Raw genomic sequence first — 19,904 nt, 5'->3', positions numbered from 1 at the left:
CCTCTTAATGCAGAGGTGAGATACACACTCATAAAATAAAGAATAAATAAAGAGAGAGAGAGAATAAAGATTTGACTTGACTACACTTATCTGTCAGAAACACATTCTTAGCTTGTTCTGAACTTTATTGTAATTTATTTTCTCTCTCTCTCTCTCTCTCTCTCTCTCTCACACACACACACACACACACACACACACACAAAGGGGAGTCTGTACGTGAGAAGTGGGAGGATGTGGAGGAAACTTGCTCTGTGAACTCTAAGTCAAGGTGTTCCAAGAACTGCGTGGAATAAAAACAAAAAATGATTCCAGCAACTACAATGCGAAAGAAGAATTAAGAGAAAAAAAAGATGTACAACATGTTCCCACCTTGAAAAATCCACTTTCCATACATGGAAATATCAAAGAGAAGCCTTGGTATACGGAACATGTATCTCAACTTCAAGTTAAAGTTCAAAATTGTTATGTGAATGTGATGATCATTGCTCATCATCACATTGCACATTTCAAAACTGTGGACCATTTTGCAAGCAAAACACTTAAGATAGATAGTAACTTAAATGATATTCCATAGTTTCACATTTTACAAACAGTAGCTTTCTCATTTTAGGGTAAAACTCTTTATTTACTCTGTCATTTACAACACACAACAAACCGAAGTGCAGTGAACATAAACACAAGCAGAGATTCTAGTACAAGGTGCAACATAAACATAATACACTGGGATGTAATCAGGAGAAACCTGATCTTGCACCAGAAATGAAAGGAAGCTGACATCCCAAAAAACCCCCACCCTGAAGCCTTGAAGTAAAAAGGTAGAAAAACTGTTTATTGTTTCACAGTGATGGAGGAAACAGAGAGAAACAGAAGCACACACTGCATCATTTGGTCAATAGCGCCTCCTTATGGGCAGATATCGGCTTTGCATTTCCAAACACTGGTGCACAAAATATAATGTTGACCATACTGGGTTGTTATTTTGGTACCCATGCCCTTCATGTCAGTGATAATCTGTGGATTTGTTAAAGTACAGTAACTGAAGACAGCAGAATGTAGGCACAGCTGGTCAATGGCCCAGTCCAATATTAATATTCCTATCGGGACATATAGTCTTACAGTCTGTGGTACTAAATAGTGCATTTATAGTAACCTTATCATACTTTATGGTATTTTTGTATCCTATGCTGTTACTTTAAGATTTATATAATATTCCTATATAGGACTAAATAGTGAAGTTGCAGTGACCTTATCATACTTTATGGTATTTTTAATCTCTTATGGTGTTAGTATAATATTACTATCATGTTCCTATGTGTACTTGTTGTTTTTCTGCAATATCTGTATAGTATCCTTCGAAAATGTTCATTAAAAACACAACATTTTGGTCTGGTGGCACTCATCTGTTTTAAACTAAGAAATGGATGACTTTTTTTGGTCTTGCTCTCCATTAATGTTTTTACTGAAGGCGGCAGCTCTTCTCGAGTCGTTGGAGCGGGGACGACCCTTGACCTTTCTCACCGTCCTGTCACTTCTACTTTCCAGATCTGTCCTCCGTCTCCTCGGCCTCCTCGGCCTGCCGTCCCAGGCTCTTAGGCAGATGGACAGAGGATGGGATGGAGGGAGACAGGAGACAGATGGGAAAGGTGCTGTTGCGCTAGGTGAGGACTTGTTATGACAGCGCTGTGCAACCTGGCTAACTGGATTAACACAGTTGGTACTAATATGTATCCTCGCTCTCTGGCTCATCCTGTCACATCCCAAAAACCAGGCAGCTGAACTGAAGCCGGACTCCGCCTCACGTGATCTCAGCCTAAGCGTATACACAGCATGTGTGTCACTGGAACAGATAAGTGAGCAATGTAAGCAGACTGACAAGTAATCACTATAATATTCCTATAGGGATTTATAGTGTGTCTGTGGCACCCAATAATGAGTTTATAGTGACCATATCATACTTATCTTCTGGTATTTCTTGTCTCTTACTGTACTACAATAGTATTCCTATAATACTCCTATAATAACTTACTGTTGTTGCTGTGATATTTGTGTAGTTTCTTTATAAAATTTAGTATAGAATTACTACAGATCTTTATCACAAGGGGAGTTAGTGATGGAGAAAACACAAGAATAAATTGAGCTATAGTATGTGATTAAAAACATAAACATTCCCATCTCTACAAATAAACCCCATCCTCCCTTTAGAAACGCTGTTAGCTGTGAGTTTATTTGTGCCTGAGACTCCATATAATGCAGTAGCCTACATGTTAATATTATCATAACAGACTAACGATGGGACTGTGTGTGTGTGTGTGGAGACAAATGGAGACAAAAATGACAAGAATCATCAGTAAATCTCTGTAGACTTCAATGTCACTGGTGTGATATCTTTTCACTCCTTCAGCTGCTGGACTTTTGCTCCTGGCAGGCCTTTTGCAAACTGCAACAGGTGCAGAATAGATCAGCACTCGCGCTGTATTAAGAAAGTTAATCTGTAAATCAGATTGGGAGCATTCACATACACAGCTATCTTACTTTGAATCACATCTTCAGTGAAAAGCCACTGGACCATATGGACCATCTGGTGGACAGCGGCCCCCAACCACCAAGAAATCACGACTCCTGCTGGCAGTAAGAGGATAAGACTTTCCGTTGTGTGTGTGTGTGTGGGCGTGTGTGTGTAAGCTTTACTGGTGACCTCTGTGTGTGTGTTTGTGTAGCACGCATGCATGCATGTCTGCTAATCTTTGCTGCTGTCTTGCATTGGCTTCCCCATGCTGTTTGCTCAGGAGGTCAGTGTGCAGACGGAGGTGACGGAGGACACGCACCAAGCAGAAGCTGCTGCCCGCTTCAGGTTTGATGCAAGAAAGCTGCAGTAGCTGTGTGAAGTTTCTGTTTTGAAGAGAATAAGGAGGAAGATGACACTGATGTACCGCTCGGACGCTTTGGAGAACAAGGAATTACTGGCGCTGTATGGAGGGGAACGAGACCCTTACTCTGTCAGAGATGATGACTGCACCAGTGAGGTGAGGATTTAAAGATGCAACACTGTTGAGTACAAGTTTGAGTAATATTTTACAACATTTTGAACTCCCTGAAAACTATGTAAAGTCTACTATCTCATATGGAAAAGATTTACAAGAATCTAACAAGATTTGTACATGTTCTGCCTTTCATATGTAGGAGCCACTTTCATAGCAAGTAACTTATAAGCCACCCATATAAGATAGACTTCATAAAAATTTGCTATGAATCTTGTAAGTTATATAGGGCTTATGGGTTCCACACTATGAAAGCAGCCACTTTCATACTATTAAACTTACAGGCATATATATATATATATATATATAAACGAAAATTATATACAAATCATAGACGGCAGACATTATATATTTTTTATAAAGCCTTTTTGTATGGGACTATTTGTATACAATGATGAAAGTATTGCACACTGAAAGGCTTCACTTCTGTTCCATCACTTTTATGTTTTCAGTGTCAGCAACAAGTACGCTGTAGCGAACAATGTGTTTCACCTCCATGTCATGTACTGCAGTCACTTGCACTTGCTGTTGGTCTAAAAAAACATTAAGCATATGAAAGTAATGGAAGGGGTGTCAAGCTTTGTCAGACTGTGGTTTTTCAGTGTTTTACCTTTGCATGCATAATTATTCCATGGCATCTACAACCTAGAGTATATATATATAGTATGACTTACTTCATAACTTTTTTTTTCATTCTGATCTAATGAAATAATTACTACAGGTTAATGAGACCTTCATAGGATATTGTGCAGTAAAGGTATCATTGATTTTGTGGGGAAAAGGTACAAACTTTCTTTGTGTTAAATAAATGTCATGTTTTCTGTGCCTAGTGGTGCTGTAGTGGTGAACGCCACAGCATCTGCCACAGGACTGAGCGCTGCCAGCAACTGTTAATGTAATTACTGCCCAATAACGTAATAAACCATTAAGCTAATAGTGCAATAACCCTGTTAACATAATAAATAAAGGATACCAACTGTTAAAGCAATATTTTTTCCTGTTAATGTAATAATTCTTACATTATTGGGTTTTCTCAGATCAATAAGAAGGTTTACATTTTTTTATGTAAGCCATTTAGAATACATTTACTGAAGACCTCTTCCATATATATTCATCCCTTTTTCAGGTGTAGCACCATAGTTTGTGACCAAATTACTGAATGGGTGACAGTTGTGTGTTTCAGTTATTAACAGGAAAAAAGGTTATCAGGTAACTTTTATAACATGAATGAGAAATGTGTTAGCAATCAGATTATTACACTATTAACTGCAAATTGTTACTACATTAATGGTTTATTACATTAAATAAAGTCATTACATGAACACATTAACATTTCCTGTCTCAATCAAAATAAATGGAGGCCTTAAAAAAACTAAAAGTATGGCACTAAGGTTGCCAGGGTTGGGGATTTACCTCCTTACCATACTAAACATGTATGCTTTCACGGTACAATGAGACACTTTGGATTGGATAGGATAGGATGGGATATACTTTATTGCCCCCGTAGGGAAATTTGTCTTGGGCTCAGGAGTTATTGCACTTTAACAGACAGTTGACAGATACACACTGCACAGACACATGACACAGTAACCCTTCGTTGTAAAAGTAAGAGCGCTAGTAAAAAGGTTATAGCACCTCCAAAATGCCGTAAAACTTTAAAAACTTTATAAAAAAACCAAAACAAAACACCTAACACGTTCCAATTATTGTACAACCCTGTAAAATTGCACAGTTCTACCTAAGAATATTGCACAGTCCAGATTGCCTTGTACTATCCCAATTATTGCACAACCCTGTAAAATTGCACAGTTCTACCTAAGAATATTGCACAGTTCTACCTAAGAATATTGCACAGTCCAGATTGCCTCATATTATCCCACCCCTATTTAAGATGTTAATTGAGGACGGGACAAATTAATTTTTAATTTGATTGAGTCTACCTTTGGGCACTCTGTATCGTCTGCCAGAGGGCAGAAGCTCATACTCAGAGTGGAGGACATGAGATGGGTCAGCCAATATTCTATAAGCCACTCTGAGCACAGACTGCTCATATACTGTATAAACACAAGGGATTGGTGTTCTTTCCTCCCTATAATCTTCATGGCAGTCTGTACCAGGCGGGTGAGCTTAGATTTTAGGTGAACAGAGAGGTTACCATACCACGCCTGTATCCCGTACCTAATCAGGCTCTCCAGGACAGCTTGGTAGAACAGGAACAACAACGTGAGCCTTCTTAAAAAGCGTAACCTCTACTTTGCATAAATGCATCCACCAAATGGCATAATGTTAACGACTTTTACCATTTCAGGAATATGAGATGGACTCGGAGTGCAGCGAGGAATGGAGAGGCGGCAGAGACACTCACAGCTCTCTGTCCCTGGAAATCTATGGTTTGCAGAAGGAAGGCAGGGAGCGCCATGTTTACTTCACTAACCAGGAGTACTACTGGAGGCTGGAGGAGCTGAAGAGAGCCCACCTGAGGAACATGGCCCAGCTGGAGAGGATGTACATAAGCCAGGACAAGGACAGCCAGGACGAGGAAGACGACGGCGGTCTGGGAGGAGGGAAAAACGGAGAACCAATCAGGTTTGATATGTCTGTCTCTTCTATTAATAAACAGGAATATGGCAAGGCTATTTACTCAAGTCTTCTTCCTTCTACGGATATGCACTGAAAGTACAAAATATTAGGAAATTCAGAATATTCAGCTGCAGCTCCTTTGCTTTTCCTCGTCTCAGTTGTGTCAAGGCTTAAGGATCTTTCTTGAACCTGCCTCTAGCCCTCTCCTTCATGTGGATTTAATACAGTAGGTGAAATCAATAAGCGATCATAGCCTTCACCTGGTCGATCTGACTCATGGCAGATGAAGGAGTTCCTAATCTTTTGTACGCTCAGTACATGGCAGATAACAGTATGGTTTATGGGAAAATCAATAGGCTGGGCGGAGGGCACAGTGTTATCCACAGGGTGGCGATGTTGACTATAACTTGTACAAAGTTATTTGTTTTAGCCTGCCACTGACATCTGATGAAATCTATTTGGAAAGCTACTGACTGTTATTAAGGGAATGCACTGACATTTTTAATTTAAATTGGAAAGCTGCAAACCTGTGGTACTTTGCTTCAGTGAGGAATGCTTACAATGCTAACAAGCTAGTTTTGATGAATTAATGGACAACTGTAGGAGCTTTTAACCTGAACATGAAAAATTTCTGGTACAGAAAACTAAATAAAATCCACATTTTCAAAATATCCTTTCAAAAAAATGTGTTTCTTATTGATGTACAGTTAAACTAAGACTTGTACACTCAGTGTAAGGCATGGGTTGTTTGGTGGGAAATTATGTGCTAGACAGAAGACACTAGCCATAATACTATCCTGAATACTGATCTTTAATATTATCCATAGGGTGGCGTTATTGTATTGAACTCCATATCTCCAGCCAGACATCTGATACTCTGTTTGGAGAGCTATTCTTCCCTACAAGGGCACACAGCAATAACGGCTTTTGTGTGCTTAAAAGGTCAAAGATCATGACTAATGTTTAACCTATAAATCCTATTGAATGATATACAATCCAATTTTGTCCCAACAATACTTTTGTGAGGACCAGATCTAAATTTTGAGGTAATTATTCCCAGTTTCACTATTGTTGTTTGATTTAGTATAAGGAGTCTTGTCTTCCTTTGCTTTCTCCTCCTCATAGAAGTTCATCAAACTGTAGTTCAAATGAAAATGAGTGTATTGGTTCAGAGTTGTCTTTGTCAGGGCAACTGCATCATACCGTGATGAAGACACATGTAGATATGCCATACAGTGTGTGACCAACTTGTTTTTTGACTTTAAATCAGTGTTTTCTTTGGTAAAGCTGACTTCTTCTCCTCTCTCTGCTCTTCAGCCTGGCAGGGGAAGGCGCTGGCTGCAGGTCAGCCAGGAGACTCCAGAGGATCAACTCCCAGGAGGAGCTGGACTTCCACGAGACGTCCAGCGGCTCCGACCAATCAGAGCCCTGCAGAGAGGACAGCCTGGAGGAACTGGAGCTGGACCATCCAATCAGGACCGCTGGCAGGGACACAACCTTTGGGAGGTAGATGAAGTAGTTAGACTAGGGCTTGATTAATCATTTAGTCTATCAAATGTCAACAATAATGTCAAATGCCCATCATAAATTACACAATTACACAGTCTTAAAATTGCTGACCAGCAGCTAAAAAAAACCCAAAGTATTCATTTTATAAGGATCTGAAAATAGAAAAGCAAGCAAATAACCAGCAGCTGTAACCAGCAAATGTTTGTATTTTGATTTTAAAAATGACTATAACGATGAATCGATTATGAAAATTATAATCGATTTATTTTCTGTCAAATGACTAATCAATTAATGGACCAATCGTTTCAGCACTTACACAAGTTTTTAAATCTCTCTATATGTACCGATCTATGTTTTATTAGTGTAGAGGACAGACAGATGAGGAGGCAGAGAGGAGGATGGTATGCAACATAAGATATGGGCAGGATTCAAACCCATGTCACAAGTCAGGGTGATTCATATCAAATTTGTAGTTATAGTTACGAAAAGTAATGCTCCCAAATTTCGTATGATATTCTATGAATGGAATGAAAGAGGAGGCGGAGCTCATGTGACTGAAACAGGCAGCAGTTTGACATTGAAATGACATTGGAAAGTAAGTGGATGGGTGTTTACATTTACCTTCCACTCTGACCAGCTGAGTTCAATTCCCAACTCATGCCATGAAGGTTTTATTTTCATTTTTAACCGTGACAAAAACGTACTTAACCTTAATTGTTTTAGGTACCTAACCGTGTCTGAAGAAGAGCACTATGGCTCAAACCTCACATTAAGTCGGTAATAATGGGATCAGTAGTGTGTGGACTTTTATTGGTACCTAGTCTTAACCAAAGCTTTAGTTGCCTAACCTTAACCCTCCATGCGTAGGTATAGTATGACTCAAAGGTGCATAAGTTGTTGTAAGATAATATACAAACTAAGGATGGGACAATATATCGAAATTCTATATATCGCAATACAAAAATGTGACAATACGTATCGTGGGGCAGAAAAATGAATGGTGATATTCGCTCCATTTTATTCTGCTGTAGTAATCACAAATGAGGCGGCTTGAGCATCACAATTTCACAAGCTCTCCACTGAAATTATATTATTTGCACTTTGTAATGACAATTTTTATGTTGTTTACATTCCAGCAAGCCAATGACTTCGCTAGAAAGATTTGTGGCTCAGAAATAAACATAATTCTGCAGTCAGACTTTGTTGTGATTGAACGTTTATTTATTACATCGTATGGTGTTTGTACAAACGGTTGTATGAGAACACATTACACAAGCACATGATGCCTCAGTGAACTTTCCCACCATCTGTTGCTCCTTCATTACCCATCAGATGATTTGCATTGTGCTGTATTCACATTTCATTCTCCTCAATTTCCTCTCAGAGAGATGCTGTTGAACCCAGAGGGGATGACAGCCCAGAAACGGTTTCGGTTCCAGCCCAAGGCCTCCTGTCCCAAACCGCAGGGAAAACTGTCCCGTCACACCGGGGTCGGAGTCAGGTCCAACTCCAGGATCACGGTGCCCAAACCCTTCCAGATGATGCTGAGGGAGGAGGAGAGGAAGCGGCACCAGGTGCAGACCCGTTCGGAGGTCGAGCTGGAGAACACCTTGTTGAGACGGGAGCTGGAGGAGCTCCGGGAATGCCGGAAAAAATTCCGGGCTTCGCCTGCACCGGCCCACATACACCTGCCTCTCTACGAAGTCATCGGCCGTCGCTCCGGTCAGCGCCCCGGCGTGAGTAGAGGTAAACACGGCGGCGGCAACAACGGCAACCAGGCCTTGTCCGCTGCCTCGCAGCGGCCTTTCAGCTTCCTGGAGAGAGAGAGGAGGAAGAAGGAGGCGAAGATCGTGGCGGAGCTGGGGAGCCTGGGCCCGAAAGAAGAGCGGCAGGTCTTCAAGGCCAGGCCCATGCCCAGCTCGGTGTACGGCCCCAGACGGAGGTCACACACCGGGATCGAAAGCCACCAGGCCCAGTCTCTGATCCTCAGCTCGCTGGAGAGGGAGGCCACCGAGGGCCAGGGCGATACAAGCCTCCGCCTGGAGCCAGACAGGTTCCTCTCCAAATTGGATACGGCGGCGTACGACGGAGGCTCCTGGAGGTCCCAGAGACATCCGTCAGCCAAGCCAGTGAAGAAGCAGATAGAGCTGTCCATCCAGATGGTGAAGGAGAGGGAGTGGCTGTACATTGACCCGCTCAAAACCGCCTGCGACGTCTTTCCGTCCCTGCAGCCCGGCAGCCAGGAGCCCCTGCTAGCCCACAAGAGCGACTACATCAGTGTGTGACACTGTTTTGTGCTTTGTGTGCGCTGTATTGCAGTGTGTGTAACACATATGATACATGGCAAGTGCACATTTGCACATGTTGGCAGTGTACAAGCAGTAACACACACATAGACACATTTGTAAGAGTGACTGATTAAGTGTGTGTGGTGGTAATCATGCTGAAATTATTTTTTCTTTCTTTCAAGGATTAATAAAACGTGAATGAGAGAAAGAAAGAATGCAAGCAGCGAGAAGGAAAGAATGAATTAAACTAAACATTTTTTGTTTTTGTTGTAGATCAGTTTGACGCCGTAATAATTTCTCTAAGGTTTGAAGCATTTTGTAGAGTGATTCCATATCAGTTTAACAGCAGTGCACGGTTAAAGTAATAGGCCTACACACAACTGGCTTGCTGGTATGTCAATGTAGCATGGTATGTGTGGTGTTTTTCATAATAAATTTGTCTACCGCAACTTTGATCTTGTTGACTTATTTTGGCCGCTTGTATTGTCAGTGCAAGGCTTAAAAACAAACGTGAACAAAACTGTTGAACACAATTTTGTTAAGATAAAAATAAAATAATGTTGTAAAGAGGATAATGATAATATTGATGATTAATAATAATATTGTCCTTGCTCCTGACTCCAAACCAGCCCTTAGGGACCCATACAAAGGCTTCACTATGAGGCTGTTATTTTCCTAAATCAAAAGTAGGGAACAAACATCAACTTCTGCCCTTTGGGAACTTACAACTGCCCTGAAGGAAGAGATGCATATAATATCAGGCGTAGCCCATGTTAGGGGATTATACCGATATATCAGTTTGTCGATATATATTTATTCATATTGTTCAACTATGGTTTCTGGAAAATAATTATGAATTGAATTGCCAATATCCCTTGTGTTTTCCTTAGTGTCACCATGATGGATTCATAATGCGGTTTCAGAGGGTTTTCCACCTTGCCAAGAATAAAATTCAAAGGGAAACTGAAATTTCAAATTTGAAGATACAGAATATCAAAACACTGGCTGTCAGTGACATATTGTCCTTCTAGCATCCATACAGGTAAAACCCAGATGCATGAGGTGCACATGCAGTCATGTGACACCCATCTCCTGATTCCTTCCCCCTCCCACTTAGTGGGGTGATAAGATAAATGCTATTATTAAAGCACATTGGTGGAAAAATATCTAATAATCCACTTGTAGCACCATTGAAATCTGAGCAGATAGGTGACAATTCCATCAACAAATTAGGGACAGAGAAAAGGAGCAGAAAGTTTGTACCCCCGCTGACCCATCACTTCCTCATCTACGTCGTCTACGTCAAGTTCGCGCAGAGGTACGCCTACACGTTCCGGTTTAGGTTTCAAAATAAAAGCCATCATTTGTCGGGACTGTGGTACACAACAACAAAAATCGTATGAAAACACTCAGAGGCACATCTACATTGAAAACTGAGTAAAAGTACAGCTTTCAAATAAAAAAAAAAAGGTAAATGTTATTCCCTCCCAATAATATCTTTTACGGATTAAAATAAATATATATATATGTATTTGATCACTCAACATAATCCTAACCACAACTTGGAAGGATCTCTACTATCCTAAAACAATGTCAATTTAAACTCATAATCGTGGCACAATTATTCCTGCTTGCTGTAGGCTGTAACGGGGCATATGGGTTGAAATTAGTACAGTTTTTAAGATACCAGAGATCTTGAAACTGATTACATTGACCTTTATAAAATACTAGACACCCCCCCAAAACTGTTTGGTGTAGGTTTGGTGTTTGAGAATTAATTTGTAGATTTTTGGCAGCCCTGCATATTAGCTACAACATCTTGCATAGGCCTATATTAACATCTCACATGGCGAGCTATTTGCTATGAAAAGGACATTTTGCACAAAACCCCCCAGCAAAAAAAAACAAACCGCAATTGTATTGTATTGTAATTACAGATTACTCCTCAAAGGCATTCTTTACACTTTTGTACTTTGTTACTCAAAACCGTTGTTTTATTTTGATATCGTAATCGGAAGTTAGGTTAGGGTTAGTGTTAGCGTTCTTTTCTAGGACATGAGATGACCTGCCGCCGCTAACGGGTGGCAGACCGCGAAGAGAGAGTGATGGGTAACAACATGATCCGCTGGAGACTATATTTCGTCGCGAGTTGTCTCGCTTTGTGTAAGTAATGCAACCTTTTTAATAGTTTACTGAAATCATAACCTGTCGCTTGAAGAGCAGAGGGAGGCTTTAACTATTCACATTTCGCATGATAGGCTAACTAAACCGCATGATAACTTGCTTGCATCACCTGCATCAGAGCATGAATCTGGTGACAGTAATCTCACTGCAAAACCACATTTGGTGATTTAATCTTTAATCTCGTAATATCTGTCTAACATCTACTCTCGTTACACGATGACGCTTTTTAGAATGGCAATGCAAACACATCACAGCGACATTATATCAAAAAAGGGGTTCATATTATAAATAAATACAGGAATATTATTACCGTAGGAGATAAAACTACCATTTACACGATTCGGAAAAAAAGTTTGGAGTTCAACGAAGAATAAGATAAGATAAGAGGTGCTTTCCAGAAAAAAAGAGGTGTTGTCAGTTGCAAACAACATTCCTACAAAGGATCCAAGGTGTAGCAATTCGGAGTTTCCGTTTTTTATTTATTTATTTATTTTTAATATAGCCTAATAAAGACTTTTCAATTGATCCTTTGTTGGATACAAGTTAACTCTGAGATTTGATTATTTTACTGTTGGCAATGTTAATGTTAATGTCGTGCAGTCTAGGCTGCTAAAACCCCTTAGAATTAAATGCCTCGAAGTGAATAATTATATCCCCCAGTCAGCATCAAGAACCTCTTCCTTGAGAGTGATACCTCATTACATCAGCCACGAGACCCACGAGACGCGGTGAGGTAACGGACTACAGGCACGCGGGCTTCCTGTATCAGCGCGCGGAAGCTACTCTAGCCAGAATAATTTTCAGTTGATTCCCACAGATGTATGTTATTTTAGAGGAAATATTAGTTGTATTCGCTTCGTCAGTTTCGTTTGTCGCGGGCGTAGCTTCGCAGTGCTGTCTGAAATTGCCATTGGAACTTACAAAGTGGTACAAATAGCCTGTCACAGGGACAGCTGTGTTTTTCTGTGATGCCGATATGTGACGTGAGTAATTGCTATTTTGTATATTTATATTTTCACTCTTTGTTTAACGTTTAGTTGTGATGTATTTGGCATACATGACGTTACAGCTTGTGCCGTTTGTGTTGGAGAGTGCACATTCTCTGTTTAGCCTCGAGTTTCTTAATATGGTTACAAAAGATGTAATGAAGACGTACATCATTACTGGCGCCCTAACGAGTCTAGTGGAGCAAATATACACAACTTTTATTTACTTAACACATCGGTTACATGCCCGATGCGCTTAATTCTACCACTACCGCCCTAAGTAACTCGGAACTCGGAGCTTTCAATGAGCGCTTGAAGGCAGCAGTTAGACCGTGTGAGAGACACGACGGCCTCACCCATATTGACGGAGTTGAAACTCGAAACTTATGAATTTAACGTTAGGCCTGCATATAACATGAATATGACCATTATGTGCGAATAGAAATAATCTACGAAGACGCTCCTTGGACAAGTAAATGAAATTTCCCAATAATGACTTCCGCATGTTATGATTTGTGATTTAGGGTAGTGGAAAGTGACGCTGATTTAGTATGGACTTACTAACGTTATGTCTCCAGTGTCTCCTTCGGTCACTGTAGATCACTTGAGTGGTTTTCCCTTTTGTTTCAGTCCTTTTGGTGTCCTACTTTTCCACAGGCGTAGGTAGGCCCAACCGCGTAGTAGTAGTTAACAGTTAGGGTATGAAAAAAAAAGATCATGGCGCATTTAGTCCGGTTTCAGCCGGTTCCAGCCGGTAGCTTCTGACTTCGATATGACTTCGGTGAAGGCTATGGTAACCATGGTAACCAAGTAATACATTACGGTAACTCCGGAGCACGAGAGGGCAAAACTATGGTCAAACCCACCCCCCCCAAGTCTATGCTGTCTGTCTATTCAGAACGGAAGCTGATGAAAGCTAAACCCCTCCCCCAGCCATTTCCGGTTCGTGCCAAAAGGACTTTGTTGCCATGGCAGCCAGGAGACTGTTTCCTGTATTCATCGGACCTGTAAAGATTATTTTTAGTACACTGCGCTATCCCACTACTGATGGTTTGTGTTTATATTTTAATCTTGTAGGTGTGTTAAGTGTCTTAATTCTGTTGTAACACAGCATTAAATAGATTTTTATGTTCTGCAGAGGCATCTGTGATGAGAGTTTTTATGTGCCAACTACGTCAGAGTTTGTAATCAGGAAGTGAAAACCAAAAGTGAAGGGACTCTTAACTGGTTTATGACCTTGAGTATGACCTCACCTGGATTATTCCAACCCAGTTATGGCGTTTACATAGCCTGGTGTCCAGCCCCTATGAATCGCTTTAGCACTCTTCGAATTTGTAAACATGACACCAGGCTAGCATTTACATGTGTTTACATGCATCGTCCCACAACCAGTTTACTTGAGCAACCAGGTTAAGAATAGAATTGTGAATGCTTAATTTGTGATTGTATGATGAATTCTTGGATAAAAGCAAAGAGCATCTCTTTAAACATGGTTGTTGTTTTTTTTGTTTTCCAGGCTGTTGCAGCGCACAGGACCTTGTCTGCACTGTCACCCAGAATGGAAACCAAACAAATTACAATGTTCCTGGCTATCTTGCTTCAGCCGACTGCCTCTTCGACTGGGCCAACGCCACTGTAAGTTATAAGCCGTAATTACTTACATGACGACTTTATGCAGTTTGGATTGCTTGGGGTTTCAACAATTGCCCTGTACATGAGGAGGTCTACTCCTCGAAGTGATATATTGTTTTTGGAAAAACACATTTGAAATGTATCATTATCTGTTGCCATGTCATTATCTGATCCAGTTTGTAAAAGTGCTATAACTTTGTCAGCCAAGTACTCAAGTTACCTGCTGTCCCTCAAAGCGTACCACAATTTGTGTTAATTTGTTGCCGTAAATCAGTTTGTTTTTCAAATGCTGGCTGTCTCATTTTGGAATGAAACTCTACTAATCTCTCTGTTGTATGTTTTCTTTACTTTAGGGTCATAACATTGTGACGGAGGTGCAGAAAGGCGGTGAGAGTGTCCTGAATGCAAACATCAGCTCCTTCACTACCTATGGATGCTTGTCGAGGGTGCTGCACTCCCGAAGCTGCCTCCTCGAGGTAACGTATGGTTGGCACATGAACAAGAACTGCACACTGACCAACACAAGAAAGAGCAAATGCAGAAATAGAAGTGATTTATTTAAAAATAGTCTAGTCACTGGCTTCTCCTGTAAAAATTATGGCGGGTAAACGACTGCAATCCAATCCACGCACGGGAATCCGACATTGACATTACTGATGTACTGTATGCTCCAGACATTATTAACGCTTGTGTATTGTCCTTCTCTCCCCCCCCTTTAGGGACGACGCACGGCTGTGTGTGATGGTGAGTACGGGGAATTCATTTTCTCTATGAGGGATGTTTTTGTTGATTTTTATTTCCCTTGTCATTTGATACATCTAGTTCTACCATTTTGTGTTTAGATTCTGTTATCAATACAGTCATGTCTTTGCTGGTCATCTTGAATTTTAACTTTCTAAATTTTTGTTTCTTTCATTAAACTGTAGTTAACTGCACCTCTGGAACTGCTGGAGAGGCAGAGGCCATTCAGAGAGGTAGGGAAGACAAACTTGATATCAGGAATTATAATGCCCCCATACATGAATTGTACATTAAATGCAGTATCTCAATGTCACAAGGGTATTTCTTTCATGTATGACTGAGATCTCTCTCTCTCTCTCTCTTTCTCATCCTGTTTGTGGCTATGTTCACATTGCAGCTGAAAGTTTCTCAACATGTGACACAGATCTGATGTTTTCTAATCAGTGTGAACAGTAAAAAGCTGATCAGTCCTGTATTCAGGCCTGTATTTGAACGCTCAAATCAGAATTTGTCAGCACTGCCATGACAATAAGTAAATCCTAAAGCTGAATTCCGGGTTCCCCGCTTTGTTTCCTTCTCTGGTGGTGAAAAGTATTAGAAATTAGAAAGTAATCTATAGTAAAAATAGCTTCCTTCGACCAGGTAATTTGCTTTTCAGTGATTGTAACTTTTGTAATGAAATCAGCCAATAACATCGCTTATGAAGGTGTAAATATTGTGACTTGACAGTAATAGCAGCCTACAGTTTGGCCACAAATTATTTTCAATGTAAGTTCTTTGGGTCGTTAGCATGCTAAATTGCTAGCGGCACTCGGCTACCCAGTGCAGGTAACCTGTGTTGGCTAACGTTAGCTGGATAGTTAGCATATTTTTGTCCTATGCGGGCAAAAATTTCAATAGCAGCCTCCAACCATGGTAATACTGCCAATTGGTATTGTGTAACCTGACTCCACGGTCCAGATGGATAAAATAACTATTTATTACTGAAAAAATCCCTGATTCCAGCTTTAAGTCAGTTACTTGAGACGATTTTGTCACCATGGCAGCTTGGCTGAGTGTTGGAGTGCATGGATGACAATAAGACACAACAATGGAAAAAAGCCAAATAGCTGACTTGACTGGTATTTGGAGAGAAACGCCTCAACTCAGTCAGAAAAGTCAAAGGCACAAAACGTAACCGAAATATGTTGGAAACATGCAGGAGAAGCATAGGTACGAAAACAGATGTGATGTTTTTAAGTTTGCTGTCAGTTCATATTTGTATTGGATACAGGTTACATCCTACAATAGATACAGTATGCACAAGCATCCAAAAAAATCAGATATAAGAAGCAGTTTGGAATTGTACATGAATGCCTGTAGTCTGAATGAAGCCTGTGTAAATTCAGTCTCTCACTCTTTGGCTTGCTGACTTGAATATGTTCATCTTGGACAAAATTGAAACATTCTTCACAAGAGCGTCAGTGTGACAGTGTTGGAATGAGATTGTGCAATGTCAGCATGAACCTTACTTCCCCTTGTTCTTCAGTAAGAGCAGAGGAATTCCCCCGTTGTTCCCGATGGCACGCCCTGCATCACCAGAGGCTGTTGCCTCACCAGAGGCTGTTGCCTCACTGCTGTTTCCATTCATTAATAATTTGCTACTAACTAGTTATTGAAGACCATTAAATGGCTTTTTCCAATCCTCAATTTTAACCTTTTAGGAATTTAGCAAATAGAGAAAAACAAATCTGCTAGTGCGGTACACAGCTCTCCTGCATGTAGATTTCCATTCAAACTATGTAAGAATGTAGGTAAACTAAATGAAAACATCCATTTTGTGTTTTTAGTGGCCTGTCATGTTGTTAGCAGCATCACACTTTAAATACTTTTCTTTTTCCACTGTCAACACACAATGAAATAGTAAGAATTAATAACTTTGTATTGCTAACAGCCATAAAGAGAGACAGGCAGCATGACTAGCAGCTTGGTTGTACCCTACCAGCACCTGCATGGCCTGTGTGTATCACTACTCTGTTTACATATGAATCATCTGTCCTTTTGAAATACAATAAAATGTTGCCTGTGGCCTCTGTTCCTGCTCCACAGAGACAGAACCTGACCGTACACTTCTGATTGGCCCTTATCATTGGCTTCTGATTGGCTGCTCCATTGCCCTGTTCATTGCCGTGATCATCCTGCTTGTCGTGCGGTACAAAGGAGTCATTTGCAGGTATTGGCTAAGAAAGCTCATCACACTATATAAAATGGTATTTATTGTCCTTATCCTTGAATTTTGAGTAATGCACTGTTGTTATTGGTAGGGTCTATGGCAGTGTTCGTGACTGGGGTAAAGGATGCATGGTGCCCCCCCTGCAGATGCCCCAGGATCAGGCTGACCCAGCTAGAGCCGTTTACATTGAGGTGCCGGGGGAGGAAAACGATTTGTAAAGAGGACCCACAGAGGCCGAGGTGGTGGAGGGTTGTGGGTTTTTTGTTTTACTTTGTTACATTTTTACTTTCGCATTATTACCCTGTGTCTGTAACGTACACACTGCTGTTGTCATGTGAAAACCTTGTAATACCAATTTTAGTGGTTTTCACATCTTAAATATGGATTGAGAAAATTCTAACCGCTTGGGCTTATGCATGGTCTGACATCATGTGATCTGGCCTGGTGTGATGATGTGGTTTAAATTTGTGAAACTGTAGATGTATATGTTGTAATCGATTTGGACTGTAGCAAAGGCTTATGAGACCCAGTGTGAGAGGCAGAATTGGCAAAACCTTGAGTTGTTTTCTGGTGGAGATATACATAAAAATATTGCTGTAACTATATTGCTTACTTTTGGGCAAATGAGCTCTTTGATCAGAAAATTGAAAGCGTTTTCACACGTTTCCAGTATTTCTTTTCTTTTCAGCAGTGCATGCAGACACCTTACCTTAGCGCACTGTGGTTAGTGGTGCATACGTCATTTCCAAATGACCACAGCCCACTGCATTATGGGAACACAGATGTCAGACTGTTACCAAACCTATCTTTGTTCATCACACTTGATCCAAGAGCTTATTTGCCAAAAATAACATCAGTGTATTCCTGTAAGACAGTACCCATGTGTGTCCATGTTGACCTTAACTGAAACGTCTGCTGCTCCGACGAGTCACAAGCTCCTGTGACTCATATTGAAGCACATCCTTATTTTGGGCCCCATTCCTTTCTCCGATTACACACAGTTATATTCAACAAAACAATAACTCAGTTCAGTAGCAAGGTCTTGCTAGCTAGGCTAACAATACAGAAAGAAAGTGTTGGTACTTAAAAATATAGTATTTTAACATTCTCAGTATTTATAATAGTAGCACAGCGGATAGTAACATCTGATGTATTGGCACAGTGATGAATACCTCATCCAAACAGTCTTTGTGCGTCAGTAAAAAGATGAATCCTTAAAGCTGTGGAAGCTGGGAGACTCTTTCTGCTGCACCAGCGCGTGCACAAGGTCCAGTAGCGTCGCAGTAAGTTCCTCCGGTCCGATGACCATGACCCCCAGTTTGTGTTAACGTGAACCGAAGCTGTGGAAGCTGAGCACCAGGCAGTGCCCGTTTAGTGTCCAGCAACAACACAGCAACCTGCTAAAAAACTCTGAGTCAGTCATTGTTTTGCTTTTGCTTAAGCTCAGCTGAGTAGATGAATATAGATGTCTAGGTAAATATATCTACCTTAAGTAGAATTAATATATCATAAATTAAGGAGAATTAATTAATTGTGCCTAGTGCAGGTACAGGCTAGACTAAAATATATTTATTATATATTGATATTTCGTCTTATGACTACTGTATTATATATATCCATACTGTATTTAAATGTATTTATTAGGGCTGGGTATTGTTTAAAAAATTACGATACCAGTACCAATACCAGTACCCTTAAAGTAACGTTTTGGTGGCATCTCGGCACGCTGAACTGCCAACTCCGTCACATACACCGCGCTGGACTTCACCACAGACTGTATGGGTTGTAGCTGCTGCGGTAGTGGGCCATACAAATAGTCATTTTTTTCTAGATCTGTGTACAAAAAGTATCGAATGCAGGTATCGTTTGACTGGAGAAGTTTTGATACTACTTGGTACTGAGTTATTTCGGTCGATACCTTGAAGGTATCGAGTACCGATACCCAGCCCTAGTATTTATGAAATGTTAAATGAATATTAATATTAAGTATTAATGTATAATACTGTATACTTGAAAAGAATATTTAAAACATATGTCTTAAAATTAGGTCATATTTAGGTCATGAGTTTATCTGCTGCTCTATCTGCTTCTGTGCCTTATGAATTTTTAACTTGAATTAAAACTCTGCTGTTTCAACCTTCACTGTGGTTTCTTTTTTGATTTGTCATGTCATGGAAAACATACAAAAGTTACCCGCTCAGAATAGGTGTTTTTTTTTTTTTTTTTTTTTTCTCAAACTTAGGTTAGCAACAAGGGTGTGTTCTGCATATTGCCTGATGATTTTAAGCCAATGAAGGATCAGAGGGGGGGAGAGAGAGGGGGGGTGGGGTGGGGCGGGGGGTAGTTGGCCCGGTGTTACTTGAGTGCAAATGTACAAGGCATCTTCAGTTATGACATCAGAGGAAATGGCTCATGTCTCAGCGTTGTGTTTTGTACAAAGGAGGAAGGAATAATACAAACAACTCTCTCTAAGTGTGTTTTTTTTTTTTTTTTTTCAAACTTAGGTCAGCAACAAGGGTGTGTTCTCCATATTGCCTGATGATTTTAAGCCAATGACAGATCAGAGGGGGGGAGAGAGAGGGGGGGTGGGGGGGTTGAAGGTAGTTGGCCCGGTGTTACTTGAGTGCAAATGTACAGGGCATCTTCAGTTATGACATCAGAGGAAATAGCTCATGTCTCAGCGTTGTGTTTGTACAAAGGCAGAAGGAATAATACAAACAACTCTCTCTTTATC

The 19,904-nt window shown here is 40.6% G+C and overlaps 2 protein-coding genes across 5 annotated transcripts; one reads left to right on the top strand and one right to left on the bottom strand.

The window, feature by feature from the left end:
- Positions 1 to 4,509: 4,509 nt before the first annotated feature.
- LOC144542361 (uncharacterized) lies at positions 4,510 to 13,528 on the bottom strand. 4 transcript variants are annotated; one of them, XM_078288722.1, is made up of 3 exons: positions 13,147 to 13,528; positions 8,485 to 9,379; positions 4,510 to 7,115 (listed from the first exon to the last, which is right to left on the bottom strand). In XM_078288722.1, exon 2 carries the CDS (start codon positions 9,313 to 9,315, stop codon positions 8,851 to 8,853), a length of 465 nt encoding a protein of 154 aa, XP_078144848.1. In that variant the 5' UTR covers positions 9,316 to 9,379; positions 13,147 to 13,528; the 3' UTR covers positions 4,510 to 7,115; positions 8,485 to 8,850. The 4 variants fall into 4 exon arrangements, 2 of the variants coding, with proteins under 2 accessions (XP_078144848.1, XP_078144849.1); XM_078288723.1 differs by lacking the exon at positions 13,147 to 13,528 and having other exon boundaries at positions 4,510 to 4,776; positions 4,877 to 7,115; positions 8,485 to 9,594; XR_013507212.1 differs by lacking the exon at positions 8,485 to 9,379.
- LOC144542360 (uncharacterized) lies at positions 11,524 to 19,292 on the top strand. Its single transcript, XM_078288721.1, has 7 exons — positions 11,524 to 11,578; positions 14,102 to 14,220; positions 14,571 to 14,693; positions 14,937 to 14,961; positions 15,144 to 15,191; positions 17,047 to 17,170; positions 17,262 to 19,292. The coding sequence occupies exons 1-7, from the start codon at positions 11,533 to 11,535 to the stop codon at positions 17,386 to 17,388; spliced, it is 612 nt and encodes a 203-aa protein (XP_078144847.1). The 5' UTR covers positions 11,524 to 11,532; the 3' UTR covers positions 17,389 to 19,292.
- The last annotated feature ends 612 nt before the right edge of the window (positions 19,293 to 19,904 follow it).

The sequence above is a fragment of the Centroberyx gerrardi genome, chromosome 15 (assembly GCF_048128805.1).
Source record: "Centroberyx gerrardi isolate f3 chromosome 15, fCenGer3.hap1.cur.20231027, whole genome shotgun sequence".
NCBI classification, from domain to species: Eukaryota; Metazoa; Chordata; class Actinopteri; order Beryciformes; family Berycidae; genus Centroberyx; species Centroberyx gerrardi.
The sequence above is the reverse complement of the archived record's forward strand: the minus strand, read 5'-3'. Positions and strand labels throughout refer to the sequence as shown.

Excerpts from the sequence above, each read along its gene's own strand:
- LOC144542360 (XM_078288721.1), top strand. The coding sequence starts at position 11,533 with ATGATCCGCTGGAGACTATATTTCGTCGCGAGTTGTCTCGCTTTGT. Across the intron at positions 11,579-14,101 it reads CGCGAGTTGTCTCGCTTTGT|GCTGTTGCAGCGCACAGGAC; the intron begins GTAAGTAATGCA and ends TTTGTTTTCCAG. Across the intron at positions 15,192-17,046 it reads GGCAGAGGCCATTCAGAGAG|AGACAGAACCTGACCGTACA; the intron begins GTAGGGAAGACA and ends CCTGCTCCACAG.
- LOC144542361 (XM_078288722.1), bottom strand. The coding sequence starts at position 9,315 with ATGTACAGCCACTCCCTCTCCTTCACCATCTGGATGGACAGCTCTATC.